The sequence below is a fragment of the Dipodomys ordii genome, unplaced genomic scaffold (genome assembly GCF_000151885.1).
Source record: "Dipodomys ordii isolate 6190 unplaced genomic scaffold, Dord_2.0 Scaffold27, whole genome shotgun sequence".
In the NCBI taxonomy this organism is placed as follows: Eukaryota; Metazoa; Chordata; class Mammalia; order Rodentia; family Heteromyidae; genus Dipodomys; species Dipodomys ordii.
This window is the reverse complement of record NW_012267243.1, coordinates 3901696-3927590: the sequence shown is the minus strand read 5'-3', so window position 1 is coordinate 3927590 and position 25895 is coordinate 3901696. Positions and strand designations below refer to the sequence as shown.

The 25895-nt window shown below is 41.5% G+C and overlaps 1 protein-coding gene across 4 annotated transcripts in view; it reads left to right on the top strand.

Moving 5' to 3' along the window:
- The window catches only part of Cacna1e (calcium channel, voltage-dependent, R type, alpha 1E subunit), a 305919-nt gene extending 299730 nt beyond the window's left edge, over positions 1-6189 (top strand). For 2 of the 4 annotated variants that reach the window (XM_013015539.1, XM_013015538.1), the window contains 3 exons: positions 869-1049; positions 3124-3314; positions 4737-5320. In XM_013015539.1, the coding sequence (XP_012870993.1) occupies positions 869-1049; positions 3124-3314; positions 4737-5279 (915 nt within the window). In that variant the 3' untranslated portion in view covers positions 5280-5320. Of the gene's footprint in view, positions 1-868; positions 1050-3123; positions 3315-4736 lie in introns of all 4 variants that reach the window. The other 2 variants (XM_013015540.1, XM_013015541.1) reach the window with 2 other exon arrangements.
- The last annotated feature ends 19706 nt before the right edge of the window (positions 6190-25895 follow it).

The following is a 25895-nucleotide window of genomic DNA, read 5'->3' as shown; positions in this document are numbered from 1 at the left end:
GTGATCCTTGGACTTGCACTTACCTATATAAGAAAACCTGGCTTATGAGCCTTACTCTGTCACACAGCCTATTCCTACATGGTATGTTTTCAGTGAACCCCTGACTACAAATAGGCTAGCCAACAATATGCTGTACCTGCCCTCCTGCTGGGTTAAGCGCTCTCAAAATTCAGCCAGCCAACCAAGAGATATCTTCCAGGATTTTTCTCTGGCACATATGCAGTTACTTAAACATGCAAAGCTCTATGTCAGGATTGTCTTAACCAGTGCAGGCCACGCCTCATTTGTCTGTTTTCCTGGCTTTTTTCTGTCTGTCTGTCTTACATCAGGTTTTGACAGAGACAAGAAGTTTTTGTGAATCTGTTTAACATCTGTGACAAAACCAAATGCTAGAGCTTCAAGTGGAGAAGCTAAGGTGGGGTCTTCTTAGTGGTAGTTGTTAGGCTCTAATGCTACATGGGCCCTTCTGTCATGAAGGGGAACAAACTCAAGACAAAGTTTTTTACAAGGTGTAGTTTTGTTGCTTTTTTTAACTATTGATCTCATCTGTTTGGAAGTGGCTCAGTATTTGATCTGTGGGATACTCACACAGTGCCTGCTTGTCTGTATCTTTGTAAACTCAGGTGTTTTCATTCTTAAACACTAAGGGAAGATCCTGGGCCAGTTTCCTGCACTCTGTTAGCATCAGAATACTTTCTCAAACAGCTTTTCCAGCTAAGGTCTGAGTCTGAGGAAAGAAGATTCAAGGGAGCTCATAGTTATTGCTCACACTTCTCAATAGTTGTAGTCCCACTTCTAGTCTTTGAGACACTTTTATCAATAATTAATCCAGACCTTGTGTTATTTTTCTGGATGATCAAATTTCTAGGTGGTGACAGACCCTAGCTCCATGAGACGTTCATTTTCTACCATTCGGGATAAACGTTCAAATTCTTCCTGGTTGGAGGAATTCTCCATGGAGCGAAGCAGCGAAAATACCTACAAATCACGCCGCCGGAGTTACCACTCTTCCCTGAGGCTGTCAGCTCATCGCTTGAACTCTGACTCAGGTGAGGGGGCTCTTAGGCCACTGCCTGGGTGGGCTATCTTGGTGTTCTTATTCCCGCAAGTACTTCAGATGACTAAATAAAAACACGAGGGTTTGAAAAAGTAAACGTAGAATGTTCCTCATTAAAGGGGATTCCTATTACCTGACAGTGTCCTGAAGTAGGCCAATGCTATTTATTTGTCCATTACAAATGATAATGCAGTTCCTGCCTTCTGAGCAGGGCTATACAAATCAGTGGAATAGAGGTTTTAAGTTATATTGTAAAGGTGATGTACAGAGGGTCACAGTTACATAGTCAGGTAATGAGTACATTTCTTTTTTTCTACCCCTTCACTTCCCACTAGTTGTAAAGTTCATTTCCAATATAGGGTCTAATATCACTGTTGAATTGGTTCATCCTCTGTCCAACTGTTTCTGTGATTCCTCTTTCTCAAATCAGATAAATTTATATACAAGACAAAGGGTGCAGAAATCAAAACCAGTGGGATGTGAAGGGTAAACAAAGGAGGAGGCTGCAATGCTTGATAAGAAATGTACGCATTATCCTGCCCATGTAATTGTAACCCCTCTGTATAGTATGTTCACAAAAAAAAAATAAAATGAAAAAAAAAAAGAAATCAAAACCAGTGACATCAGGGAATAAACCAAAGGAAAAAAAGGAAATAACTGCAAACAGTACCAAAAAAAAAAAAAACCCTACAAAAAAACAGAAAACTCTTGTTTCCATTGTTTGGAGTTCATTTGATTGATAAGCATCATCTTATATAATTATATGCACACAGCTATTCAACTCCTGTGGTCCTCTCCTAAGAATATCCTACCATATTCTAGTTATTGCAAATGAAAGAAACCATGCAGCCTATGTTTCCTTATGTCTAGCTTACTTTGCTTAATTTTTTCCAAGTCTTTCCATTTCCTTACAAATGGGGCAATGTCATTCTGATGGAAGTGTGCATATATGCCATATTTTCTTGATCCATTCATCCACTGAGGGATATCTGGGTTGATTCCATAGCTATGGTAAATAATACTTCAATGAACATGGTTGTGCTGGTGGCTTTAGTGCAAGCTGGTTTGTGGTCAATTTGGATAAATGCCCAGGAATGGGATTGCGGGATCATAGTGAAGCTCTATAATTAGTCTTTTGAGGAGGGTTTTTTAAATAGCCTTCTACAAAATCACTGGCATTTCTTAGGGCTATATCAGCAACTCCCAGCTATGATGGGGAGAGGGTTGCTAAACTTTAGCCACTAACTTTACAACCTGGAATTGTTTTGTGTATTTGAGTTTCATAGAAATTTAGAAAATCATTACTCTGATTTAACTTTATTAGAAGAAGGAATCAAAGTGGAAAACAGTGACTTACTCCTCCCCACCAATGTCCTAGGGCCAGTGAGTGACAGAATTGAGACTAGAACCAAGATCCTTAATTTTAGTCTTGGCATTACATTAGGTAATATCATTCCTTCTATTATCCTTCTTTATAGTTCCATCCTCTGCACAAAAAGCTGTACACACCTGTGTAAGATATAGATAATTCTTGTGGTATAGTATCAGCAAAGATAATTATTTTATCTAGCATAAGTGGAAGCAGAACAGTGTACTCTTCAGCATTCATGTCTAGTGGCAACGTGCAGATTTACCTGCTTACCAAAGAGCAATTTTAGCCTTTCTCTCATACTTCCTGATCATGTTGATGTACTTAAAAGGTCAGAATTGTTCAGGCTGCTATCACAAATAATAATAAACATTTGCCACAGTTCCACCCTGCCTATAATTAAGGTGACAACAGACTCAGTGTCTAGTGAATATATTCTTCCAGAATATAGGCGAATGTCTTATAATCTTACAGAGCAGAGAAACAGGAAGCAAGCTGTATCTCTGCATTCTTGTCCCATCCTCAGGGCTCCACTGTAAGGACTAGGGTTCATTGCAAAGTTTTGGTGGTAGGATACAAAAATTTAGTTTAAAACATGGCCCAATACCTGGAAGGGATGGGGTGAGTCCTTATGTATGTCATTTTCAACAGCTAGAGTAAGTGGAATATAATCGATCGCTTTTATTACCTCTCATAGGCCACAAGTCTGACACCCACCGCTCAGGGGGTAGGGAGCGAGGACGATCAAAAGAACGAAAGCATCTTCTGTCTCCTGATGTCTCCCGCTGCAATTCTGAAGAGCGAGGGAACCAGGGTGACTGGGAGTCCCCAGAGCGCCGGCAGTCAAGGTCACCCAGCGAGGGCAGGTCACAAACCCCCAACAGACAGGTGAGCATGGAGAAGAAATGGAGAAGAAATGGAGCCTCCAGTAGGGCAGGAAAGGGAGAGATGCATTAGGAGCAGCACATGGGTCTCTGTGAGTGGTTAAATGAGGCTTTGGGAACTCTAGTCCATGTGTGTAAAGCCACACTGTGCTTGTACATTCAGATATGACTTTCCAAGAAAGATCAAGGATACAAATGCAGCTATAATTTGGAGACATAGGTAGTTCTTCAGCCAAAAAAAGACTGACCTTTGTATGATCCTGAGTATTAGTGGGTACGGTGATTCATCTCAGAGCAATTCAACTATGTTTACCTTCCATCTCTCCTTCTGCTGAAACCTGTGTTCCCAAGAAATAAATATTATAACTCATCTTTATTACCTCTCATTCTAAGTCCCAGACCTAGCTCTACCCAAGGCTCTTAGAGCCAAAAGAGGAGCCCCATTCAGCAGAAATGGTCAGCCAAAAATAGGGATAAAGGCAAATTTTAAGACATGGGTAATAGATGGATGTTTACCTTTTAGAACAATGGCTTCTAATTTTCTGGCCAAACTGGGAATCACCTGGGAAAGCTTTCTTTCACTACACATTGGTGGGACCTGAAGATCCCTGATGAAACGCAGACCCAAAGATCTGTATTTGACATCCCACTCTTTAGGAGATTCTAAGCAAGTGGTTCAGAGATCTGACATATCTTAAATCCTGAGGTCCATTTGCCTGGAACCAGATGAGGTATCAACACATGAAGGATGGAATTTGTGATTTCTTTTTTTTGCGGGGGGGAGTGGATCCGGTCGTGGGGCCTGAACTCTGGGCCTGGGCACTGTCCCTCAGCTCTTCAGCTCAAGGCTAGCACTCTACCACTTGAGTCACAGCACCACTTCTGGGTTTTTTCTTTTTTGCTTATGTGGTGCTGAGGAATTGAACCCAGGGCCTCAGGCATGCAAGGCAAGCGCTCTACCACTGAGCCAACTTCCCAGCCCGGAATTTGTGATTTCTTGAGAACTCACTTCCCTCAAAATGGTTTTTCCAAACAAGCTCCAGAGCACTCGTCCACCTTTTCACAAGGTGCTAATTGCTATCTACCCAGAGCTTCCTGATGCTGGCTACTACTTGTGCTCAGAAACCACAACACAGCTGGGAGACTATGAGAAGAGCAGACTCACAGCCCTATACTGCATTTGTTGTTTACCATATCCCTAGCAATCTGTCTGCATAGTATGGGCATGTCTTGCTCTAAGCAGTATTGGCACCTCCAGCTCTTTCTACCCCTGGGTCCCTGAGGGATGTGACTATTGCAGGGCATTACTTCTCAGGTCTTCCTGGAGCTCTTGGCAGGAGGGCTTAGGGATCTGAACAAGGCCCCTGCAAGTAGGGATCCTGCCAGGCCCCATCTAACACCATACCTTGTTTCTTCTATGGCACAGGGCACAGGTTCCCTGAGTGAGAGCTCCATCCCCTCTATCTCTGACACCAGCACCCCAAGACGAAGTCGTCGGCAGCTCCCACCTGTCCCACCAAAGCCTCGACCCCTCCTCTCCTATAGCTCCCTGATGCGCCATGCTGGCAGCATCTCTCCACCAGCCGATGGAAGTGAGGGCGGGTCGCCCCTGACCTCCCAGGTTCGGGAGAGCAGCAACGCTTGTCTGACAGAGTCTTCCAACTCCCCACACCCCCAGCAGGGCCAGCACTCTTCCCCACAACACTACATCTCCGAGCCCTACCTGGCCCTGCACGAAGACTCCCATGCCTCAGACTGTGGCGAGGAGGAGACACTCACCTTTGAAGCAGCTGTGGCTACGAGCCTGGGCCGTTCCAACACCATCGGCTCAGCCCCGCCCCTGCGGCACAGCTGGCAGATGCCCAATGGGCACTATCGGCGACGGAGGCGTGGGGGGCCTGGGCCCGGCATGATGTGTGGAGCTGTCAGTGACCTCCTGAGTGACACGGAAGAAGATGACAAATGCTAGAGGCTGCTCCCCCCTCCGATGCATGCTCTTCTCTCACAGGGAGAAAAAAAAAACCAAGACCGAATTGGGAAGCCAGTGCGGCCCGGGGGGGAGGAAGAGGGAGAAGGAAGAGGGAAAGAGCGCCGTGCATTATCAGAGAAGATGAAGTAAAGTACAAATGGCAAAAACCAGTCAAACCCACCAAATTGCTTCATTTCCCTTGGCAAGAGGGGCACTGCCATAAGTTCTGCCTCTTTGCTAGGGAAAGGAAATAGAGGAATATAGAGGGTTATTAATCCCAAGGGAGAAGGGACTGGAGGGTGGCCTGGCTTCCTGGTCCCCCTCCCACTTTTCTCTACGCAAAGGGGGGGGGAATCGAGCCGGCCGTATCTATTGCCCTGAGCAACCTGGAAGATGTTTTTGGCTCTTCACTAGGAAGTAAAGGGTAGAGAGGAGTCTCCTCTCCACTAGCTCTTACACCTCAGCTGGCACCACTGCTACCAGGGCACAGTAGCATCTCATGGGCTCTCCTGGGGGCTTGCTTCCTCCGAAGAAGCATGAGCTAAGACGGGGACATAGGATGGCAAGGGTCGGAGACAGGGAGGTCAGGGTTCTCTGGCATCAGCAGCAAGGGCTGGTCTGGGTGAGAAAAGCCATAGCCAAGTAGCCCGTACCAGGGAGATGAAGGCCAAAGACACAGAACTGGGGGTGCTGGTGGGTGTAGTCCTAGATCCTGAGGTCTGTCACCCTCTTAGTAGGTGCTGTGGTAGATAAGAGGACCCCTTAGGGCCCCAAAAAGTTCCTATAGATCTGATAAGGGTGATACCCCTATAGCCAGGGCACTAACCTGGGAGTTTATCCACAATATGGGAGTCATATGCTGTTCCCAGGCTTGGCCCTTTAAACACTGATCCTAGGGGAACCAGGAGGGACTCAAAGCCGAATAAGCTTTTCAACCAGCATAGAAGTAATTCAGTATTGGAGAGGGTGCTATGGCCACGCCAGTATGTCCTGGCTGAAGGTCAGTCATGCTTAAGCCTGGAAGCAACGGGCCTCTGTCAAACAGCAAGGCCAGTGCTGATCTGAGCATCAGCCTCTCCTGCATCTCCCTAAGAGGGCAGAATATTCACATCCAAGGGAGCCAGCCACATCAGGCAAAAACTTCTGTAAAGATGGGAAAGGTTGAGAGAGTTGGTTCTGAGTTTACGGATGACCTCCCACAAAGACAGACCCTTGGCTGGATAGCTCCTGTAGCTAGTTTGGGGCTGAGAGGCAGGTGATCATGCTTCAAAGTGGTTAGTAAGTAAATATACCTCAGCTTTGACCTGGGTTGCTCCTTCTAGCAGAGTAGGCCTTGATGGGGACCCATTTACCCTGAATGTCCCCAGGGCCCAGGCTGGACTTCATCCTTTTCTAGAACAAAAGCTGGGTAGAAAACAGCCTTGGGCCAGAATGACATTTTCTAAACCACCATCACTCCCACCCCACCCCCCCAAAAAACAGAAGCATTAAGAAAAAGAGGACCTTACCTTGGCTAGTTCTATTCTGTGGAACATATAATGTCTTTAATAGAAGTATACCATTCCCTTAAGTTTCTCCCTAACACCATCACCATAGGTGAATGGATGCCCTTGGAAGGGAGTGTTGGTCAAGATTCTCCCTCTGGAAACTGAGGAGTCTGCCCTGAGAGCTCAGTGGACAAATACTCTTCATTCTGCATCCTGGGCAAAGCTCTGGGACTGTTGGAAAGGAGAAGTCCTTTCTCTTAGAAAGAGCCTCTCTTTTCTTAAGAAGTTATTACCTTTCTTTTGGGCTCCCTTCCCCTCTGGTTGAGACAAAAACAACTCATAGCAACATTAGCTCTTAAAAACCAAGGTCAACTACTTTGTCTTCTAGCTATTCGTGGAGCTTCAGGACCCATGGTCAGCCCCAAACCAAAGTGGTCCCAGACAAGAGACCAGTGAGGCAGACACAAAGGCCTCCCCCTCTCAGACCCTTTTCTATCTTCATTTCTCCTTCCCCTCAGCACATGTGTGCTTGGGGGCAGCTGGGGACATGAATGAACGTGGTCCTAACAGGCATGATCATTATATAAGACTCGGATGCTGGGCCTTGCATTGTTTTTAATGTTTTCTCTGCTCGGCCTCATTTCATGCCAAAGTGCTGCTATGGGTTGCTTTGTGTGCACAAATTGCTTTCCTCCACCTTGGATATGTAGCTTTCCTGGGAAGGCCTGGAACAGGAGGACCATTCTGAGCCAGTGAGTCTGTTAAGATGGTGATTTGAGAAAACCAATTGCAGGGATACTTTGATGCCATTTCATCCGTATGTTGTTGAAATTTCAGATGTTGGCTGGCAGAACACGAAATTTGCCTGCAAATAATAGTATAAACACCAAATTTCCTGTGCTAGAATCCTTCCCCCACACCTGAACTCCTTGAAAACACAACACATCCTGTATGAAGTGCTTTAAGGTTGTAGAGTGTTGCAAATATGGCCACCCGACTGACCACCTGGTTTTGCTAATACTAATAAATCTCTATATAAACATTTCCTTTGTTCAACTTCCCCTGGCCAAGACATTGGGTTTCTTTTCCTCTAGCACGCATCCTTCTATTAAGACCAGAGGGAGAAAAACAATGTTAAGTCACAAACTCATTACCATAATTATCTTTGGTTTCCTACTGCCTCTGAATAAATATGAATGCTAATCTTCCCCTTGTAGTCAACCAGGATATCCTTTCATAGGTATTAGATTCTCTCTCTTCTCTTTCCCTTGAAAAGAGGGTCTTTTAGATCTCAAAATCTATGCTTTTTTTTTGCATCAAGTACAACTGCATCTTGCAATAACACTGCACGATAAACTTGGGTACTGGCGGTCCCTTGGAAGACTTTTAAGTCAGATGTCCAGTTGCTCTCACTGATGTGAATCTTCGCTATCCCTTCAATATGAGAGAGGGAAGGTGGGAAATTAAGCAAGGCTAGGAAGTGATATAACTCGGTTTGTGTTTAGGTATGTTTTTCATGTCTCCAGACAGATTTGTCTATCACCATCTTCCCTTCTGCAGAAGGAGAGCACTAGCAGGCCTTCAGACATGGCGGAAGACTTTAGCCAAGATGCCTTGTATGTCAGGGTACACATAGGGATGGTACCTTCCAGTATCCCCCAGACTAATCTACATAAACCACCAGCCAATTGCCCAATGGGGAACTATTCTACTATAGCCTTCATTTCTATTCTCTACTTGCTGTCCCTGCAGGGAATTTAGGGCACCCAAAATATTTCCCTGAAGCTGAAATCCAGATGTTCTGGTTTTTACCCATAGTTTTACACACAGCCCAACCTCCATAGCGAGTATCTCTTTTCTTACCTCCGTCCACTATGGAGTCCTTTCCATATGGTAAGCTGCAGTGTCTTCTGATCTCCAATCACAGTTTTTTTTTTAATTTTCCAGTTTCTGCATGTTAATATAGATCCAATTCCTGAGATGGTTAAATCAGCTAATTCACAATTCTTCACTTCTTGTCTGTGTTACTTCTGTTAGGGAATACTACATCCTAATGAAACAGATTGGAGGTTACCAGGGGATGTTCAACAAGATGAAATAGACTCAAGGTGTGCATGAAACATCTGTATTACTCAATAAAAGCTCACTGCAGACAAATTAGGTCTTTTGGCCTTGTAGACCCAGAGTTTCAAATAATTGTGTTTTAAAAATATCTCAAATTTTATCTTCATCCTATGACTGAAACCTGCTCTGGCTAGTTTACTTTCAGACAGCAACAGACAAGTTGTTCAGCTGAACTCAGTCATCATGTCTAAGTATGAGGTTGTAGATCTTTAACAGAAGGGAGGAGGCACATCATTTCCTGCTTTGCAAAGCTTTTGTGAGACTTGAAAGTTAAGGAGCCTTCACTGGTATTTTCATTATATCAATGTCTCATCTGCTACATGTTGAGATGCCCCTCCCACCCACACCCCAACCCAAGGCTTGAGGCTAACATGAGCCAAGATTCTCTATGAGGCAAGACATTCCTATGCCTTATGGAGGACTCTGCTCTTCCAGTTGTTGTACGCAGCCTGTCTATCCTTCTCTTTTGGGTCCTAGAACCTTAAGCACTATAGGAGAAGCAGGAATTGGGATGACTTTAGTCATGCAGGAAAGAAGGAATAAATGGACAAAGAGCTCCTAAAGAATCAGTCCAGATTTGAATAACTGATCTTTAAATATTCCCACACTAGGACTCTTATTTAAACGAAAGCCAAACAAAATTAACTCAGGGGTTATGACCTAATTTTTCTATGTAGGTAAAGAAAATCCTGTATTAAAAAGTTCTGTGTGGCCAGGTGCCAGGGGTTCACGCCTGTAATCCTAAATCTCAGGAGGCTGAGATCTGAGGATCGTGGTTCAAAGCCAGTCCTGGTAGGAAAGTTTGTGAGACTATCTCCAAAAAACCACTCAGAAAACCATAAGTGGCACTGTGGCTCAAGTGTTAGACCGCTAGCCTTGAGCTTCCATAGGTAGCTCTGAATTGGTTTTGTTTTGGTGGTTTTCTCTTTTTGTGCTTTGAATTTCTATGGTGTGAGTATCCCAGAAAGACGACATCATGCCAAGAAAAACAGATTCATAATTTATCCCATTCTATCCAAAGGTCCTGGAAAGAATCTCTGAAGAGAATTCAAGCCAGTTGGTTGAGAAGTATTAATGGGGCCACCACTACATATAGTAAGTAGTCAGATGGCTAGGAAAGCTAGTGGGAGGTCTTCTGCCCTTCTTTTTTGTAGTCTTCCTTCTTTCTATGCATAATTCATGCCATACTATATGGAAGGTTAGTATCTTGACCTTCTAAAAGCAGAAAGAAACTTCATAATAAGCCATGTTACTAGTACGTAAATATATTCTGGAGGCTTGAGTTAATTCTGGAAATATGAAAGAGTTGAATGAATCAGGTAGGAAGAAGTGAAAGGGTATTTATTTTTATCTGGAATGTTTTTGTTGTTGTTGTCAGTCATGGAACTTGAACTCTGGGCCTGGGCATTGTCCTCAGCTTTTCAGCTCAAGGGGAGTGCTCTACCACTTGAGCCACAGCATCACTTCCAGTTTTCTGGTGGTTTATTGGAGGAAAGACTTTCCTGCCTGGGCTGGCTTTGAACTGCGATCCTCAGACCTCAGCCTCCTGAGTAGCTAAGATTACAGGCATGAGCTACCGATGCCTGGCTGGAGGTTTTTGTTTTCAAATAGACCTGTTCTAGGATGGAAAAGGAGGATAAATTTGTGCTTTGCAATGTTCTGAATCTGCCTCTCTTTTGGGTTAATGTCTATCTAGTCAGTCTTTTAACAGTTGAGTCAAAATCTGAGGTAATTGTACCTTTGTCTTCTGATCTCTCTTGTCTTTTTCCTTGTGTCTTTTTCAGTCAGATTCAGACTCCTAACTGTGCACATCTGACTCTTCTCCTCTTAGAGACTTAAAATATAACCCAGATTTATGAAAATACGCTCCCCATAGTCAGTGAAAAATCTAGAACTAATGAAGAATTCTTCATCTTTAACCAACATATATAAAATTCATGGCTTGATAAGGAGATACTTTTAAACAGTATTATAATACGATAAATGAAATTTATAGGATATTGAAAACTTTATATTCCAGACTTCTAATTTGTGCCTTCAGCAAGGGTAAATGTATCTCTTTTTTCTTTTCCTTGTTGTGACAATTGAAATACTAATATCAAATTCTTATAGTTAATAATAATTTAGTTTCTACAAATAAATCAATTTAGAAAAATCTTCATTCCTTATATTCCATTAAGCACCTTGGAAATTCTTGGATATTGCTATAACCTTTTACTTTTTTTGAGGAAATTTTATAATCAATGGAAACAATCTAAGATATGCTTTAATTTTAATTCTATTTTCCCCATTTTCCTTCTTGTTCTATCAGTTTGTTACATGAAAAGAATCCAGACTTTTTTTTCTGTAATCAAAAAGCAATTTGAGTTTTCATCCTATAATAGAAACTAATGCTTTAGGATCTTCACCCAAACATCTTCTCTAATAGAGCCTTGGAAATCTACATGAATCTTTTCTTTCTTCTGAAAGTTATTGAGAGATAAGAATGGATTATTCTCCATGTTCTAGCAAGAGATGCTTGAACTTAAACCACATAGAACATCACTTCTTTGGTTCTTTCAGAGGTTGGCTCCCAACAAAAGGAGGATGAGTCCTATCTTCCATATCTGAACTGGACCCAAATTGAGGACTCAATATTCTAATTTCTTATAGTAAAGGCTTGAACTTCACAAAAACCACCACTTAAAGCAAGTAAATTATAAATATATACAAGGGACGAACAAGAAAAATACAGTCCAAACTGTCGAAGTGCCATTAACCAATTCTTAAACATAAAGATAATATGAAATGAGGGCTAAAAAATGTAATCTAACTGCCAATTAAATTACACAGTAGTTCTGGTCTTAGTTACCTTTGATATGGAGTTGTATAACAGTAAACAGATTCCCAGTGGGCTTAGTGAAAACATACATATTGAATTTTAATCGCAACCAGTGGGGAATCTCAACTTAGCCTGCAGGCTGAGCTTTAGTCAGTGTTTTTTTAGCCTGGTGTTTTGTGAATAAGCCAAAATTTATACAAAGCCACCCTAAGTGCTGTACTTGTAGAAGAACGTCCCTCTTGGTGATATTGGAAAACAGTCCACGTCCACTAAGTCCAAGATTTGGAACTCGCCCAGAAAAACTAGTGGAGGAGAAATATTTAATGCACCAAGTGTGTTTGGCCTTTCATAATTGGGACAATGAGATAGAGAGGATAGGAAGACAAGGTTGAGGTAGAAGAAGCTTTCAGGTCCCAGAAGAGAACAGGCTTAGAGGTGTGTGAACTTGGACCCTCTTTTTTACTTAGATTGTGGGTAAATTCCTTGATACTGTACTGTGAGAGGTTCTTTCTGTTGAACCTACCTAGAATAGGTAGATACAAATCCTCAGAGGATTCATAGATTCCTGAAACTCTTTTTCAGACCTGAAGGATGGAGAGAAAAATTCTGGCTTTTAAAGCAGCCCAAAGATAATCTGTGACTTTAACAACTCCTTAGTAAAATAGCACTGGTAATTGAGAGAGAACATTCCCCTTCCTAGTATTGTAAACATCTTAGAAGGGGAAAAAAACCGTGAACAGGACAAAGGATGAGTTTTATCAGGAATAGATTTAAAATTGTTAGGTGCACCAGTATACACCTCAAAGGGTAACACTACAAGAAGGTGGACCACAGGGTATCCAATCTGCTCTTTCTGTCTTTTGGGACCCAAGGCCAGGCCATTCCCTCCTTGATTTGCTCTTAGGAGATGAGCATGTCAGATGGGATCAAGAGAGAAAATGGGTGCTCTGCTTCAGGCTGTAAAAATGCTGTCACCTGCATTACAAAACATGTGAGTCAAGCCCATGACTTGTCTTATGGGCAGCATCCACTTTGGCTGGCAAGCCTGATATTCCTGCAGTAGCAGTGATTGATTGGCAGCCAATGCTGGTTCACCCAAAGTATCGGTGCATCTCACCTAAAGCCAGAGTTCAGCACTGCATGTTGACCAGGTGGATATTCTGTAATATAAATGCTCGTTTGGATCCAAAAGGAAAACCATTAAAAAATAAAAAGAAAGATGAACAACTTTAATGTTTTTTGGGGGGGTCAAAGCAAAGAATAAATAAATAAAACCTTGTTGTAAAGAATGAATCAGCCTGAGGCCCCTCACTTTGCCTTGGTGTCTTTGGTCCTAATGAAAAAGGTGATCGTGGGAATTAAGCCAGGCCAGGACTTGGGTAAGCGGGCCCACAAGTGCTGCCATTACAGTGGTCCAGGGCTGTTCAGCCTAGCTAGTTATGAGGACTTCCGCACGTGTGCAAAACTGCAAAGACATTCTGGTCCTGGATGATATAGATTTTTACAAAAACATATTCCCTGAATACTTAGATTTTCTGATCAATACAAGATTCTCTTCAGATGAAGTGTTGAAGTAGACAGTCTCTTTATGGAGCTACAAGGTTTTAGGACCAAAAAAAAACCCCAAAAAACAAAAAAGCAAATTAATAGCCTCCTGTCTGAAAGAGAAAGATAGTAACAAGACATCAACTGAGTTGCCAGATTCAGGAAGGAGTTGACGCCCCAAGATCCTCAGGAAATACTGTTCATTCTTTCCTTTGGCCTGTATCACTCCTCATTTAGCTATAATCACTTCCAGAATGGACATTTTGATTTTTCCATCGCAATAACAACTACATTTTCTAATCCTACAGATAAGTCTAGTACTTATCTGTGTTCCAGAATAAGTTTTGTAGTTTAGGGAAAGATATCTTCTTGAGCTCTAAAATGTAGAGGATTGTACTAGGTAAGATTTATCTTAAGATCTAATCATTTAAAAAATTGGCATGTGACCATCTGTCAGGGAGGTATAGGTCCTTGGAGTTAGATTAGAAATTCTTTAAGTCCTATCAGACATGTAGATTTTTGTGTTATTTTCCAATCATAATTTCTTCCCTATGGATTCAGTCATTTTGGTGTTGGAAATATGGAATCCAGCAACTTATAATTTCACAATTCAGTGGAATGTCCAGTTGGTTTCCTGGGCAAAGGTAGATTTGTTAGAAAAAGAAAGAAAAAGTACAGGCAGTGGCAATTTTTAAAAATTTCTTCTAATCTTAGACTCAGTTCCACACTGAGTGTGGAACAGATTAAGGATGCTAGAAGATAGATACAACACACACACACTACTCTGAATATCCATTAATATTCAGCATTTTAATCTGTATGTATATTGATTACCTTTACATAGCATGTCCCTAAACCTTATATATATTGTCTCTGGGAATATTATCAACTTATCTTTACATGTTTACCACATAATTTCTATTGAGCTGGACAATTTTCCAAACAAAAGACCTAGATTTCAGTTTCTTAAATATTTGTGCACAAAATATTGAGATCAGTCACAAACCCTTATGACTCAATATAAGGAGCAACAAAGGGAAGGCAAAGAATAGAGGCTATGAGTATAAGATATTAAGTTAGACTAAACTGTGAACAAACCTATGCACCATGATTTCTTTACTATGTGTCTTGAGCAAGCCCCTTGGCTCACCCACAGCATCTTTTAGGTGAGAACAGTCATAGCAACCACCTCAGAGGACTACTGTGTAGAGTGAAAAAGTTACTGCACAAGTGAGAACAGTTTCTGTGCCTAACAGGCATCTTATAAACACTGCCTATCACCATTGTAGTCATCATCATTATCATAACCATCACATACTGGTGCATTCCCCAGGCCTACCATATCTTGGAAGCTAAACTATGCTTCCAAGCTAAACTATGCACCCATTTTTGGTGGTGCTGGGATAGTATTCCCCTTCTGTAAATGAAACAGAGGACAGTTTCATTCTCAGACAGATTTCTAAGGAAGAAGAAATAAAAGAGCTTTAAAAACAAAGCTACATCATAATTGCATAACTATTTTGAAATAATGTCTCTATTCTTAGCTTAGAAACAGTCCTAATTTGCTTATTCCTTGCTTCTAATTTCCATGTTTATTTAATAACAAATTGGGAGAAAACATTAGTGGAAGATAGTCATTGTAAAAGTAGCAATAAAGTTAATGGCAACATTAAAAAATATTATACACAAAAAATACTACACACATACAAACAGCATTTAAGGCAACTTGATGTAGTTAACAGCACATGTAAATGGACCATAAATTTGAGGTCAATGCTTCATTTTTAATCCATTAAAAAATGGAGGAAAAAGCTAGAGGTGATGGTACATATCTGTAATCCTAGTACTCAGGCAACAGAGACAGGAATAACATGTGTTTAAGGCCAGCCTGGACTATATCATCTGACCCTCATCTCAGCAATGAAAAGAATCCTTTGAAAAGACTATGCCTAGGTTGTCCATAAAGAATGATTAGTTCCCATGCTATCAGCTCTGGCCATAAGTGAACTGTATAACCCTTTCCAGAAGATTGTCAAGGAGCAGGCAGGATGCTAGTAGGTAAAAACCGTGAGACTAAAACCATCTTTTTGAGTCCATCCAGGAAAAAGGACTTCCTGCCCTCTGTCTTCTGCTTCTGCATACAAAACCATCTGTGTGCATAAAAATAATAACTGCAACCTTCTTTATAGCACATAGCATCCTCAGAACCCAGCACATTCCAACAGGAAGGAGGCTGGTTATCAATTCTGATCCAGTCAATTTCCTATTGAAGGAATTGAGATTAGAAAACCTTTTAAATTCTTCAGAGGGTCTCCTCTGGAGGTGGCCTTCACAACCCTAGCATGACCATTCCACAAAACATAAGAACAAAACCAGGAAACACATGAGGAAGACCTCTTGCTAACAGGTCCAGAAGATACCTTTGTAAATCTATGGACACTATGGACCTTCTCCCTTGAAAAGGACAAAACGAAAACCTTACAGTGGTCATCATTCTCAACCCTGGTACTTATTTGTAATCCCTGCAAGTGTCCCAGGAAATATTAGACAACTCATGAAACAGAGCTAGTTGCATCAAAAGAATTCAAAAGAAGAGCATGACAGTCAGATGAAATTATTCACATTTGGAAATCAAAGACTGAATACAGGCTGAATACAGGCTGATTTCTTGCCCATTTCCCTCCACCTTCCCTCAGAGCAGCTTTCTTGACACAGAAAATGGAAATCTGGGATGGGGACAGACAGGAGGAAAAGTCACCTCATATAAATGTTGCTAGCTAGTAAGTATTCAAATATACCTCATATACTAGACCCTAGCCTTGTCACTTAACTGTAATCCTTGATTTCCAGGGTATAATTAGAATATCAGGACCAACTTTGAATCGTTGAATTTAGGATTAGAGCTCACTCTCTTTCTCTTATGGAGCTACTATTGTTACTCAGTTACTAGAAACAAGAATTACTAGAATATGCACACCAGTGTACTGAGCATGGTACCAATCATGTGGTAGACCTTGAATAAAACATGTCTATTAGTTTTATGAACCCATTCATTCATCAAATACTATTTACAAACTATTTACTGTGGTGCCAAACACTGGGGTTTTACTAATGATCAAACCAAATGAACAACTATCTTCTTCTTGTCTCCTGTCTAATGGAAGCTACAGACAAACAAACCATTGCACCATAGTACAATGATTACTAGAGTACAAGACCTTCAGGGACAATGGATATCCAAGAGTGATTTGGGGAGTCAGAAATGACTTAGTTGATTATGAGAATGGGGAGAAAGGTACCAAAAAGTGATGTGGGGGGAGTAGCGTGCTCTAGTTCAAGGGCAGCGCTTTGAGAGCATGCATGGTAAGGCTGAGAAGTTAGAGAGATTATGAACCATATAGTCTGCATGTCACTGATGTATTGGCTAATGGTGATAACAAGTATTAAATCATGCCAAGACTACAGAAATCATATGATTAAATCAAATCAGGGCTGCTTACCTCAAAGGAAAATAAAAATGTCTACATAGAGCAATAACACTGTTCCACAAGGGACCCTTTGTTTCTGGCCACTAAATTCTGCATGTGAGGGTACCCAGCTAACCATGGTAAGTAAGTGTCTTTTTCAAGACTTGTCTCCCCCTGATTCAGCTCAGAAACACAAGCTGAAGTGGGACTTGGTGGAGAAAGGTACTTAACCTGGAGAAAGCCCAAGGAACACCTCAGTTGATGCTTACAACTGCATTCTGACATGGCTCAGGCTGGAGCACAGTGCTAATGTATCATCCTTACCCCACCTTTTGCTCAGCTAAGTCAAGCTCTGACCTCAGTACTGTACAGCAAAGGGGACTGCTCCCAGAAGCCTCAGGAAGTATGGAACTGGCCTTTTCTGCTCTGTTTATCCTGTGGACAGCTAGCAGACACTGAGGTAGTTATAAGTAGATGAATAATAGAAATGGTTTGCAGAAAAAAAAGAAGGAAGGAAATAGAAAGAGAGAGGGAGGGAGGAAGATGAAAAGAAAGGAAGAAAGAAAGAACATTCTGGGTGAAAGAAAAGAAAGGAATTCAAAGAGAGAAAAACCTGGAGAGTCAGTAAGAGGAGGGCTGGATTGGAATGAAGCTGAAATAAAAGTAGATAGAACTAAGAAAGCCATTAAGGCGGGGGCGGGGGATAGGATTCAAGGATCGCTTGGTATGTCACACTGTCATATGAATCCATGGTTTCCAATGAGTCTGTTAGTTGAGATAGTGAATTTGTTTCCTATGCTGCTGCAACAATTATACCAGTGTCTTAACATACACTTATTCTGTTATGATCCTGAAAGTCAGAATTACAAAAGTCAGTTTCACTGGGCTAAAGTAAGCCATGGTTAGAGTTGGAGTCTCTTTTTTTGTACGATTTTTATTGTAAAAATGCTGTACAGAAGGGTTACAGTTCCATGGGCAAGGTAATGAGTACACTTCTTATTGTGCTTGTTTCCTTGCCTTTTGCCACTTCTGGTCTAGCTGCCTGTGTCCCTTGGCTTGTGGTCATTCCCTTCAAAGTACAACTGTGCATCACTCCAACCTCTTTCCAGCATCACACATTGGCTTCGCCTCTGATTCATCCTGCATTCCTCATACAGGGAAGGTTGTGATTATATCTGCATTCATGTAGATCATCTATGTAAAGAACCTTATATAAGTTTCTAGAGATTGGGATGGATATCGGTGGGACATTTGACAGCCTAACTTATATGATTTCTAGTAGTGATCTGAGCAACAGCAGCAGCCTCTATGTGTCTATGACCCCCAGGAGAAGGCAATGAACTTGACTAGAACCAGTGAAGTTGCTAAACACACAGGCCTTCTGGTCCTTGTTGCTCTTTCTCTGCTGCTCAGAGACCAAAGGAGAGCCCTCAATAGGTAAACTTCTATTTCCTTCAATGGCATACACAGGTCTGTCACTAATATAGTCAATTTCTTTGGAAGAGTTCTCACAGAGGGACCCCAGAATCAAAAAAAAAGGAGATAATTCAGACCTAAATCTCATTTTCTTAGAGAATCTAAATCATAGTCAAGCTAAATGATAAAGGCTTGATTTATATTACTAAAAATATTATTTAATTTGCTAAAACCCTAAATAGTGGTCCCTTTGTGCCTTTAAAAACAGAATTCTGCCTATAATAAATTGACTCCTAAACAATTCCAGGAACACATCTTAAGCATAAAGTGAAAATACCTCGAGTATTTGTCTCTAGAGAAGCAAACTAGTTGTTAAGGTAAGACAGCTAACCAAGACTACTAGAAGTACCACATATGGTCAGAAGTGCCATTGCCTAAGATCCCTTTTATCCAAGTTATATTTCTGACTTAGATTCATCAGATCACCATTCCTATTTTCTAGATATTTGGGAGTTATTGACTTTCGTGTGTGTGTGTGTGTGTGTGTGTGTGTGTGTGTGTGCGTGCGTGCGTGCGTGCGTGCGTGCGTGTGTGTGTGTGTGTGTGTGTGTGTATACTAGGTCTTGAACTCAGATTGTTTGCTCAAAGCTAGCACCCTGCCACTTGAGCCACAGATACACATCCAAATTTTAGGTGATTACTTGGAGATAAGAGTCTCACAGACTTTCATGCCGAGGCTGGCTTGAAACCACAACCCTCAAATCTCAGCCTTTTCAGTAGCTAGGCTAACAGGGTTGTGCCACCAGCACCAAGTTAACTTCACTTTCTTGGCCATTTTTATCTTGCTAGCCTTGGGGCATGTAGTAGAATGGTCACGGGAATCGGGGAGGTCTTCCATAGATTGTAGTAAATGTACTAAGTCTCAGGAAAGTTTTAAACACTTTTCTTCTTAGAACCAATTCAAACTAAGCCCCCTAGCCTGAGTGCAAACACCTCCTGGTTGTGGGAGGAGTGGGACTGGTCATGGTTCTTCTGCAGGTACTAAGGGGAAAGTAGGTGCCGTAACATGGGGATCACTGGATCCCATTCAAGGCAGCTCACTGTATGGCCTTTGCAGATTAAACTGGGCTCTGTGCTGATGTTTGGATCTGTGCTGAGAGGTAGTGACTTTAACATTGGGTAACAAGCTCGAGTTCTGAATTGTAGCAGTTCTGCAGAATAGGGGAACTAATTCAGATTTCGGGGCACCATAATTAGTCACCAGCATACATTTTCTTGAGAAAGGAAGTGGAGAAGGAGGTATAGGAGAAGAGGAAGGAGAAAGTAAAGAGGAACCATAAATGGCAACTTCACCATTATTGCCAACTATCATAACCTAGTTGCTAAGCAAGGAAGACAAGCTCTTTTTTTTTAAGTACAAACATAAACCAGTTAGTCATATACTAATCAAGACTTATTTTTGTTTGAATTAGGTCAGTCTTCATTAAATGTCTCTCTAGAAGGTCAGAGTCCCCCTTTGGGTGGTCTATTCTGAGGTAGCAGAACTGACTCATGTGTGTGCTGGTCCACTGTCTGCACAGATGTCTGGGAGCCACTCACGGGAGCCTCCCTGACACCAGTGTTCAGCCTGAAGACCCCAAGGAACATGCACACGTGCAAAGGGACCACCATGTGGGCAGCAGTGGGTTTTGAGTCTATCTTTATGCTAGGGACACGAGGCTGATCTGCTGCAGGGGAAAATGATGCTTAGTTGTGAACGTGAGCCTGGCACAACAGAGTTGCTGGCATTTTTAAGATGTGCTGTAGTCACCAACTGACATAATGAATGGAAATACCTTTGTATATAACTACATAAACATAATAAACATAGTAAAATTTTTTTTAAGTATTAGGTTTCTACAGTGGAACAAACCACTAGAGCTGAATGCCGGTGGAGTGTCCAGATCTTTTTGTTCTACTTGGACTGTTGTAGTTTTAAGCCTGAAGTCCTGCACTTTCAGAATCCCCCAGTTCAGTGACAATTGCCCTGGGACCATCTTGAGCCTCTTCTAGAGGGTAGGATAGAGAACAAAATCTCTTTCAGGGGGTACTGGGGGGAGATATTATGATTTTAACTCAGGGCCTTGTAGCAGCCAGGCTGAATGGATTCCACTGAACTCCCCTGCTTTTACTGGGTTACCTAGGTACAGGCCTGAGCCATAATCTGCTTATCCTTTGTGGAGCTGGAGTCTCACAGACTTTTCTGCCTGGGGTCATCTAGTATCCTGCTCCTCCCAATCTCAACTAGTAACTTGGGGTGACAGATACATGCCATTGCACCTGGGGATTCTCTGTATGTATTTGTGTGTGCGCACATGTGTGCCTCTGCATTGGCCTGGAACAGCAGTCCTCTCATTCCTAGCCTCCCAAGTAGCTAGGATTAGAGATGTGAGCCACCAACACACAGCATTTTGGGGGGAGAGGAGAGCGAAAGAGTTACTAAGGTTAGAACTTAGGGTCTTGGGCATGTTAGGCAGGCACACTCTACTATTGTGACATGCCTTCAGCCTCAGATCCTTACATCAAAAAGTGTTTCATGTTTTTCACAGGGGGATAGGCATCACTAGATGAGAAAATATCCAGAATGAAAGGTTCCTACTAGCTGATCTACCTGACCTACTCTGCTTGTTGAAAACCTAGATTCCTATAACCCAGCAATTCCACTCCTGCACATTTATCCAATAGAACACAAACAAGGTTACAGTAAGTCCAACAATACAACCATGCCCATTGCAGCACCAGTCACCATAGCCAAGATGCCCCACAGTGAATGAATGGACCAAAGAAATGGTGGTGTGTGTGTGTACATGCACAAATTGGAATTTTACTCATCTATTAGAAAGATATTGTGCCATTTATAAGGACATAGAAAGATTTGGAAAAATTATATAAGTGAAGTAAGCTAGACCCAGAGGAACAAAGGTTGCACACTGTCCCTCATTTGGGGTAGATAGAATGTACCTATAAATCTGTTCGTAAACCATTAGTCAGAACGAAAGTGGTTACAAATGAATTAAATGGAGTACAATCGACTCTATGGAGAGCTTAATTAGTATACTTTTTTTAGAAAGACTAGGTCGAAGCCCAACAGTATCAGCAACAAGAAATGAATGCATGCAAAAGAGGGGTGGGCTCAAGGGGGGAGGGACAGACAAAAGAAGTAGGGAAGGAAGGTGAATGTAGTCAGGAACTAGTGATATATACCACAAAATTAAGTAAAGGGAAGGGGTGAAGTCAGGGGGATAGGGAGGAATGTTGAAGAGGGTGACACTGATTAAAATACATTGTATTCAGTGGCGCTGTAGCTCAAGTGGTAGAGCGCTCACCTTGAGCTGAAGAGCTGAGGGACAGCGCCCAGGCCCAGAGTTCAAGCCCCACGACCGACCAAAGAAAAATACATTGTATTCATAAACTGCTTTGTAAAATGGCACCTCCTTTGTACAACTACTTAAAGATAATTAATTTTTAAGTAGATTCCTAGGTTCTACTTCCAAAAATTCTCACATAGAAGGACTTAGGTAGGACCCCCAAATTTTGCAGTTTCATAAGTGGTCCCAAGAGCCTTGCTTGAGAGACAGATTTAAACTACAGCTCCTCATTTTATTGATAAGAAATTCATGTTGCCCAGGGCCACAGAACATGCTAATAGCAATCTGCTACAACGTCAAATCTCAAGTATACATTGCTTTCCTAATCCACATGTATTTCTATTTACAGTACTTGGAGTTCACAGAGTGCCTTCCTTTTGCAAAAGTCTAATTATATTATTGTGTCAGAAAATATCATTCATTTGAGAGAACATTTTACAAAACAGAAAATTAAAGCCAGGGACAGTATGGCTCATCCCTATCATCCTAGCTTCTCACAGAATGGAGATCAGGATATAAAAGTTTGAAATCAACCTGAGCAAAATGTTTGCATTACCCACATCAATAAAACCTGGGCATAGTGGCCCATGCATGTCATCCCAGCTACATGTTAATTGTTCATAGGAGGATTGTAATCATGATCTAAATTGGCCAGGCATAAATGAAAAGATCCTATCTCAAATGTAGCCAAAGCAAAATGATAGCCTACCAAGTATTAGGTCCTGAATTCAGACTCCAGTACCACTCAAAAAAGAATGAAAAGAAAAATGAAACTCATTAAAGAAGTGACTAGTTAACATCCTGCTCAAAGGAACAGAAACCTGTAAGACCTCATTGGTCTTTTCCTGACCAGTTCTTAGAAGCACTGACTACTCTGAGCTAAGTTGCTAGAATCCTATAAAGTTGTGAGACTTCACACTGACTCTGCCAGGGCGGTGTCGTACTTGGATTAGATATACAGGTTCCGGAGTTTATCCTTGATAGAACTAGACACAGGGCATTTCACATCAGCAAACCACTATTCTGTTTGTCTATGCCATGGAGAACCAGTCATGAAATTTCCAAGTTAAAGGTGAGATTTTGCTGGGTGCCTGTGGCTCATACCTTGTAATCCTTGCTGCTCAGGAGGCTGAGACCTGGGGAATGGTTTGAAGCCAGCCAGGGCTGGAAAGTCCATGAGACTCTCATCTCCAATAAACTTCTCAGAAAAAGCTGCAAGTGGCCCTGTGGCTCAATTGGTAGAGCACTAGTCTTGAGCACAGAGAGGCTCAGGGACAGAGCCCAAGCCCTGAGTTCAAGCCCCAGGACTTGCAAAAAGCAAAAACAAAAAAGTAAGATTTTGAAAGTAGCATTCTAAGCTACCCTGACCAACAAAAGGAAGCAATCTAGAATGGGTTCTATTTCATGCTGTCTTACTCTGTGTCTTTCTGAGTCACTGACACAGTATACCTGTGTCTCTCACACAGTATATCCACAGTCTTCAAAAATTATGTTTCTTGTAGATTTCATCTAGTACTTGTGGACTTTTGCCCCAGAGCCAGCTTATATCTCATATAGAAGTCAGTCCTTCAAACATTTGAAGACAGTTATTAAGACTTAGATTATGTATCCCTAGAGAGTTATCAAGACTTACTTAGGCAATAAGTCCACTTTGCTTCTGAAATAGACTCCTCTCTCTCTCCACCAGTTAGGATCTAGCCCATTGCCTTTACTCGCAGGATATTTGATGACAGTAATCAGATGCACATTATAACACTTTTTATTCTTAGCAGGAACCTAGCATATTACTATTTTCAGATATACAGAAGAAACTGATTGTTTCTCAACACTGCCTTCCCCACCTTTTAACAATGTAATTTTGCCTACTGGATAATTAGAAGGCTACATGACTATCATACTAAAGAAAACATTTCCTAGCCAACCTAAAAACTAGATGTGGACATTAACTAAGTTGTCACCTATGGAAATAAGCACAAGTGATATGCATATACCTTCCTCATAAAGAAATACTTGCAAGCCAGGTGCCTGTTGTTCATACCTATAATCCAACTCAGGAGGCTGAGATCTGAGGCTTGCTATTGAAGCCAAGCTGAGCAGGAAAGTCTATGAGACTTCTTATCTCCAATTAACCACCAAAAAGACAGATGTGGAGCTGTGGCTCAGGTGATAGAGTGCTAAGCCTTGAGCAAAAAAGATCAAGGACAAGGAAGGAAGGAAGGAAGGAAGGAAGGAAGGAAGGAAGGAAGGAAGGAAGGAAGGGAGAAGGGAGGGAGAAAGGAGGGAGGAAGGGAGGGAAGGAGGGGGAGGGAGGGAGGGAAGGAAGGAAGGAAGGAAAGAAAAGGAAGGAGAGAGGAGAGAGAAAGAAAGGAAGGAAGAAAGAAGGAAGAAAGGAAAGGGAGGGAAGGAAGGAAGGAAGGTGTTGTAGTCTATCTGCTCCTTTTCTCTCTTTCTTTGGGATGGGATGCAGTTGTAGAACTAGTAAAGACAAATTAAATCATGTGAAGATGGAAAGCTCTTCAAAGTACAATAAAGCCACAGAACAGAAGCAACCTGCCTTCCTAGATGATCTCATAGGGTAGACTTTGTGATCTGTCATGGACTGGCTGTCTAACTTTAGATTCTTAAATATATACAGGTTTTGAAGTGTGTCTGCAATACCATAGATTTACAGTTAGTCATGAGTCATAAACCCATCCTGGTGTTCCCCAGAGTCCTTTGATTCTGGAAATTGATCAGCCTTTCTTGTGAGTTTGAGCAATTAGGGCAGCAAAGAAATGCCAATACATCTCTGAACATGTGCATGAATCTATGGAGAAGACAAAGGTAGAAGCCAAAAGCCAATTTGCAAACCTAGTAAAAAAATTATGAAAATAATTAAACACAAAATTTGATAGGTCCTAACTAAAGCTTAAAGTAACCTTTGCTGAAACTTCCCTTTTAAAGTCCCTAAATGTTGCCATTTAGTTAGACCTGAAAGCTATTGGGGAAAGCAAGTCCTGATTGTATTTGTTTGGATGCCCTTGCTGCATTTCAGCCTAAAACTTCAGCCAAAGATAAGGTTAAGTCCCACCAGTACAAATAATTAGTATTATCATTCCTAAGCATATTTCAACTTCAAGTATTTATAGTTAAAATAAACAAAACCTTTGTGCTGCTAAATTCAACAGCTGGGGGGCTCTTGAAGGAATTTGGCCTTGTTAGGACCAAACTTGCAGAGCAGCAAGAGAAGAAGCCGAGAAGAAATGACTTCCTGAAAGAAATGTACCAGCACCTCAAAATTAAGTTCTCTATGAAAACTTCAAGAAAGAATGCACAAGCAAGTCAGTCATATGACTATGGATTAAAAACGCCAATGTGGGACACATCTGTCATCCCAGTCCTTAGAAGGAAAAGTCATGAGGACCCTTAGGTCAGGTCCTACCTGAGCTACATAGTAAGATCTTGCCTCAAAATTCAAAATAAAAGCAACAAAGTTCAAAATAAAAAGCATGTGTGTATATTATAAAGCTTATTCCTTTCTGGAATTTCTTTTTAAATTAATACTTTTTTAAAGAAAAGTTTTAAGTTTACCCCCCCCCAAAAAATGCAGTTTCCATACATTCTTCAGACCTTTGTCTCTGGGTTCCAATCTTACCAAAGTCTGTCATGGGCATGATCTACCACCTACAGTCAATAAACCAACTGAGACAATGAAAGTATTAGCCAGTGACTAGCACCTATTTAGCATATGAGTGGGCAAATAAATTTCTTGGGTCATATCATTAAGCTAGCATCATCATTGAATGAGATGTCATTAAGCAGGAGAAGTACAAAAACACGTAAAATAATCTTGTTTAGAAATGTACTTATTACCTTACTTATCTAACTGTAACACCTCTGTATATCACCTTGACAATAATAAATAATTACAAAAAATCCTGTGTACCAAGATTAATCATCATCATCATCATCATCTTGCCTTAAGCTGGGCACTAGTGGCACTAGTGGCTCATACCTGAATCCTAGCTACTCAGGAGGCTCAGATCTGAGGATTGTGGTTCTAAGCCAGTCCAGGACAGGAAAGTCTGTGAAACTTTTATTTCCAATTCGATCAGAGAAAAACCTAGAAGTGGCACTGTTGCTCAAGTGGTAGAGTGCTAGTCCTGAGCAAAAGGAGCTCAGGAATAGTGCCCAGGTCCAGAGTTTAAGCCTCAGGACTGGCAAAATAATCATCACAATCATCTTGTCTTTAAAAAAATTGTTATTATAAAGGTAATGTACACAAAGGTCACAATTACATAACTAATTTTTGGACAATGTCATCTCTTCCCTTGCTCAATAATCTTGTCTTTTATCTATGCTTCCAACTT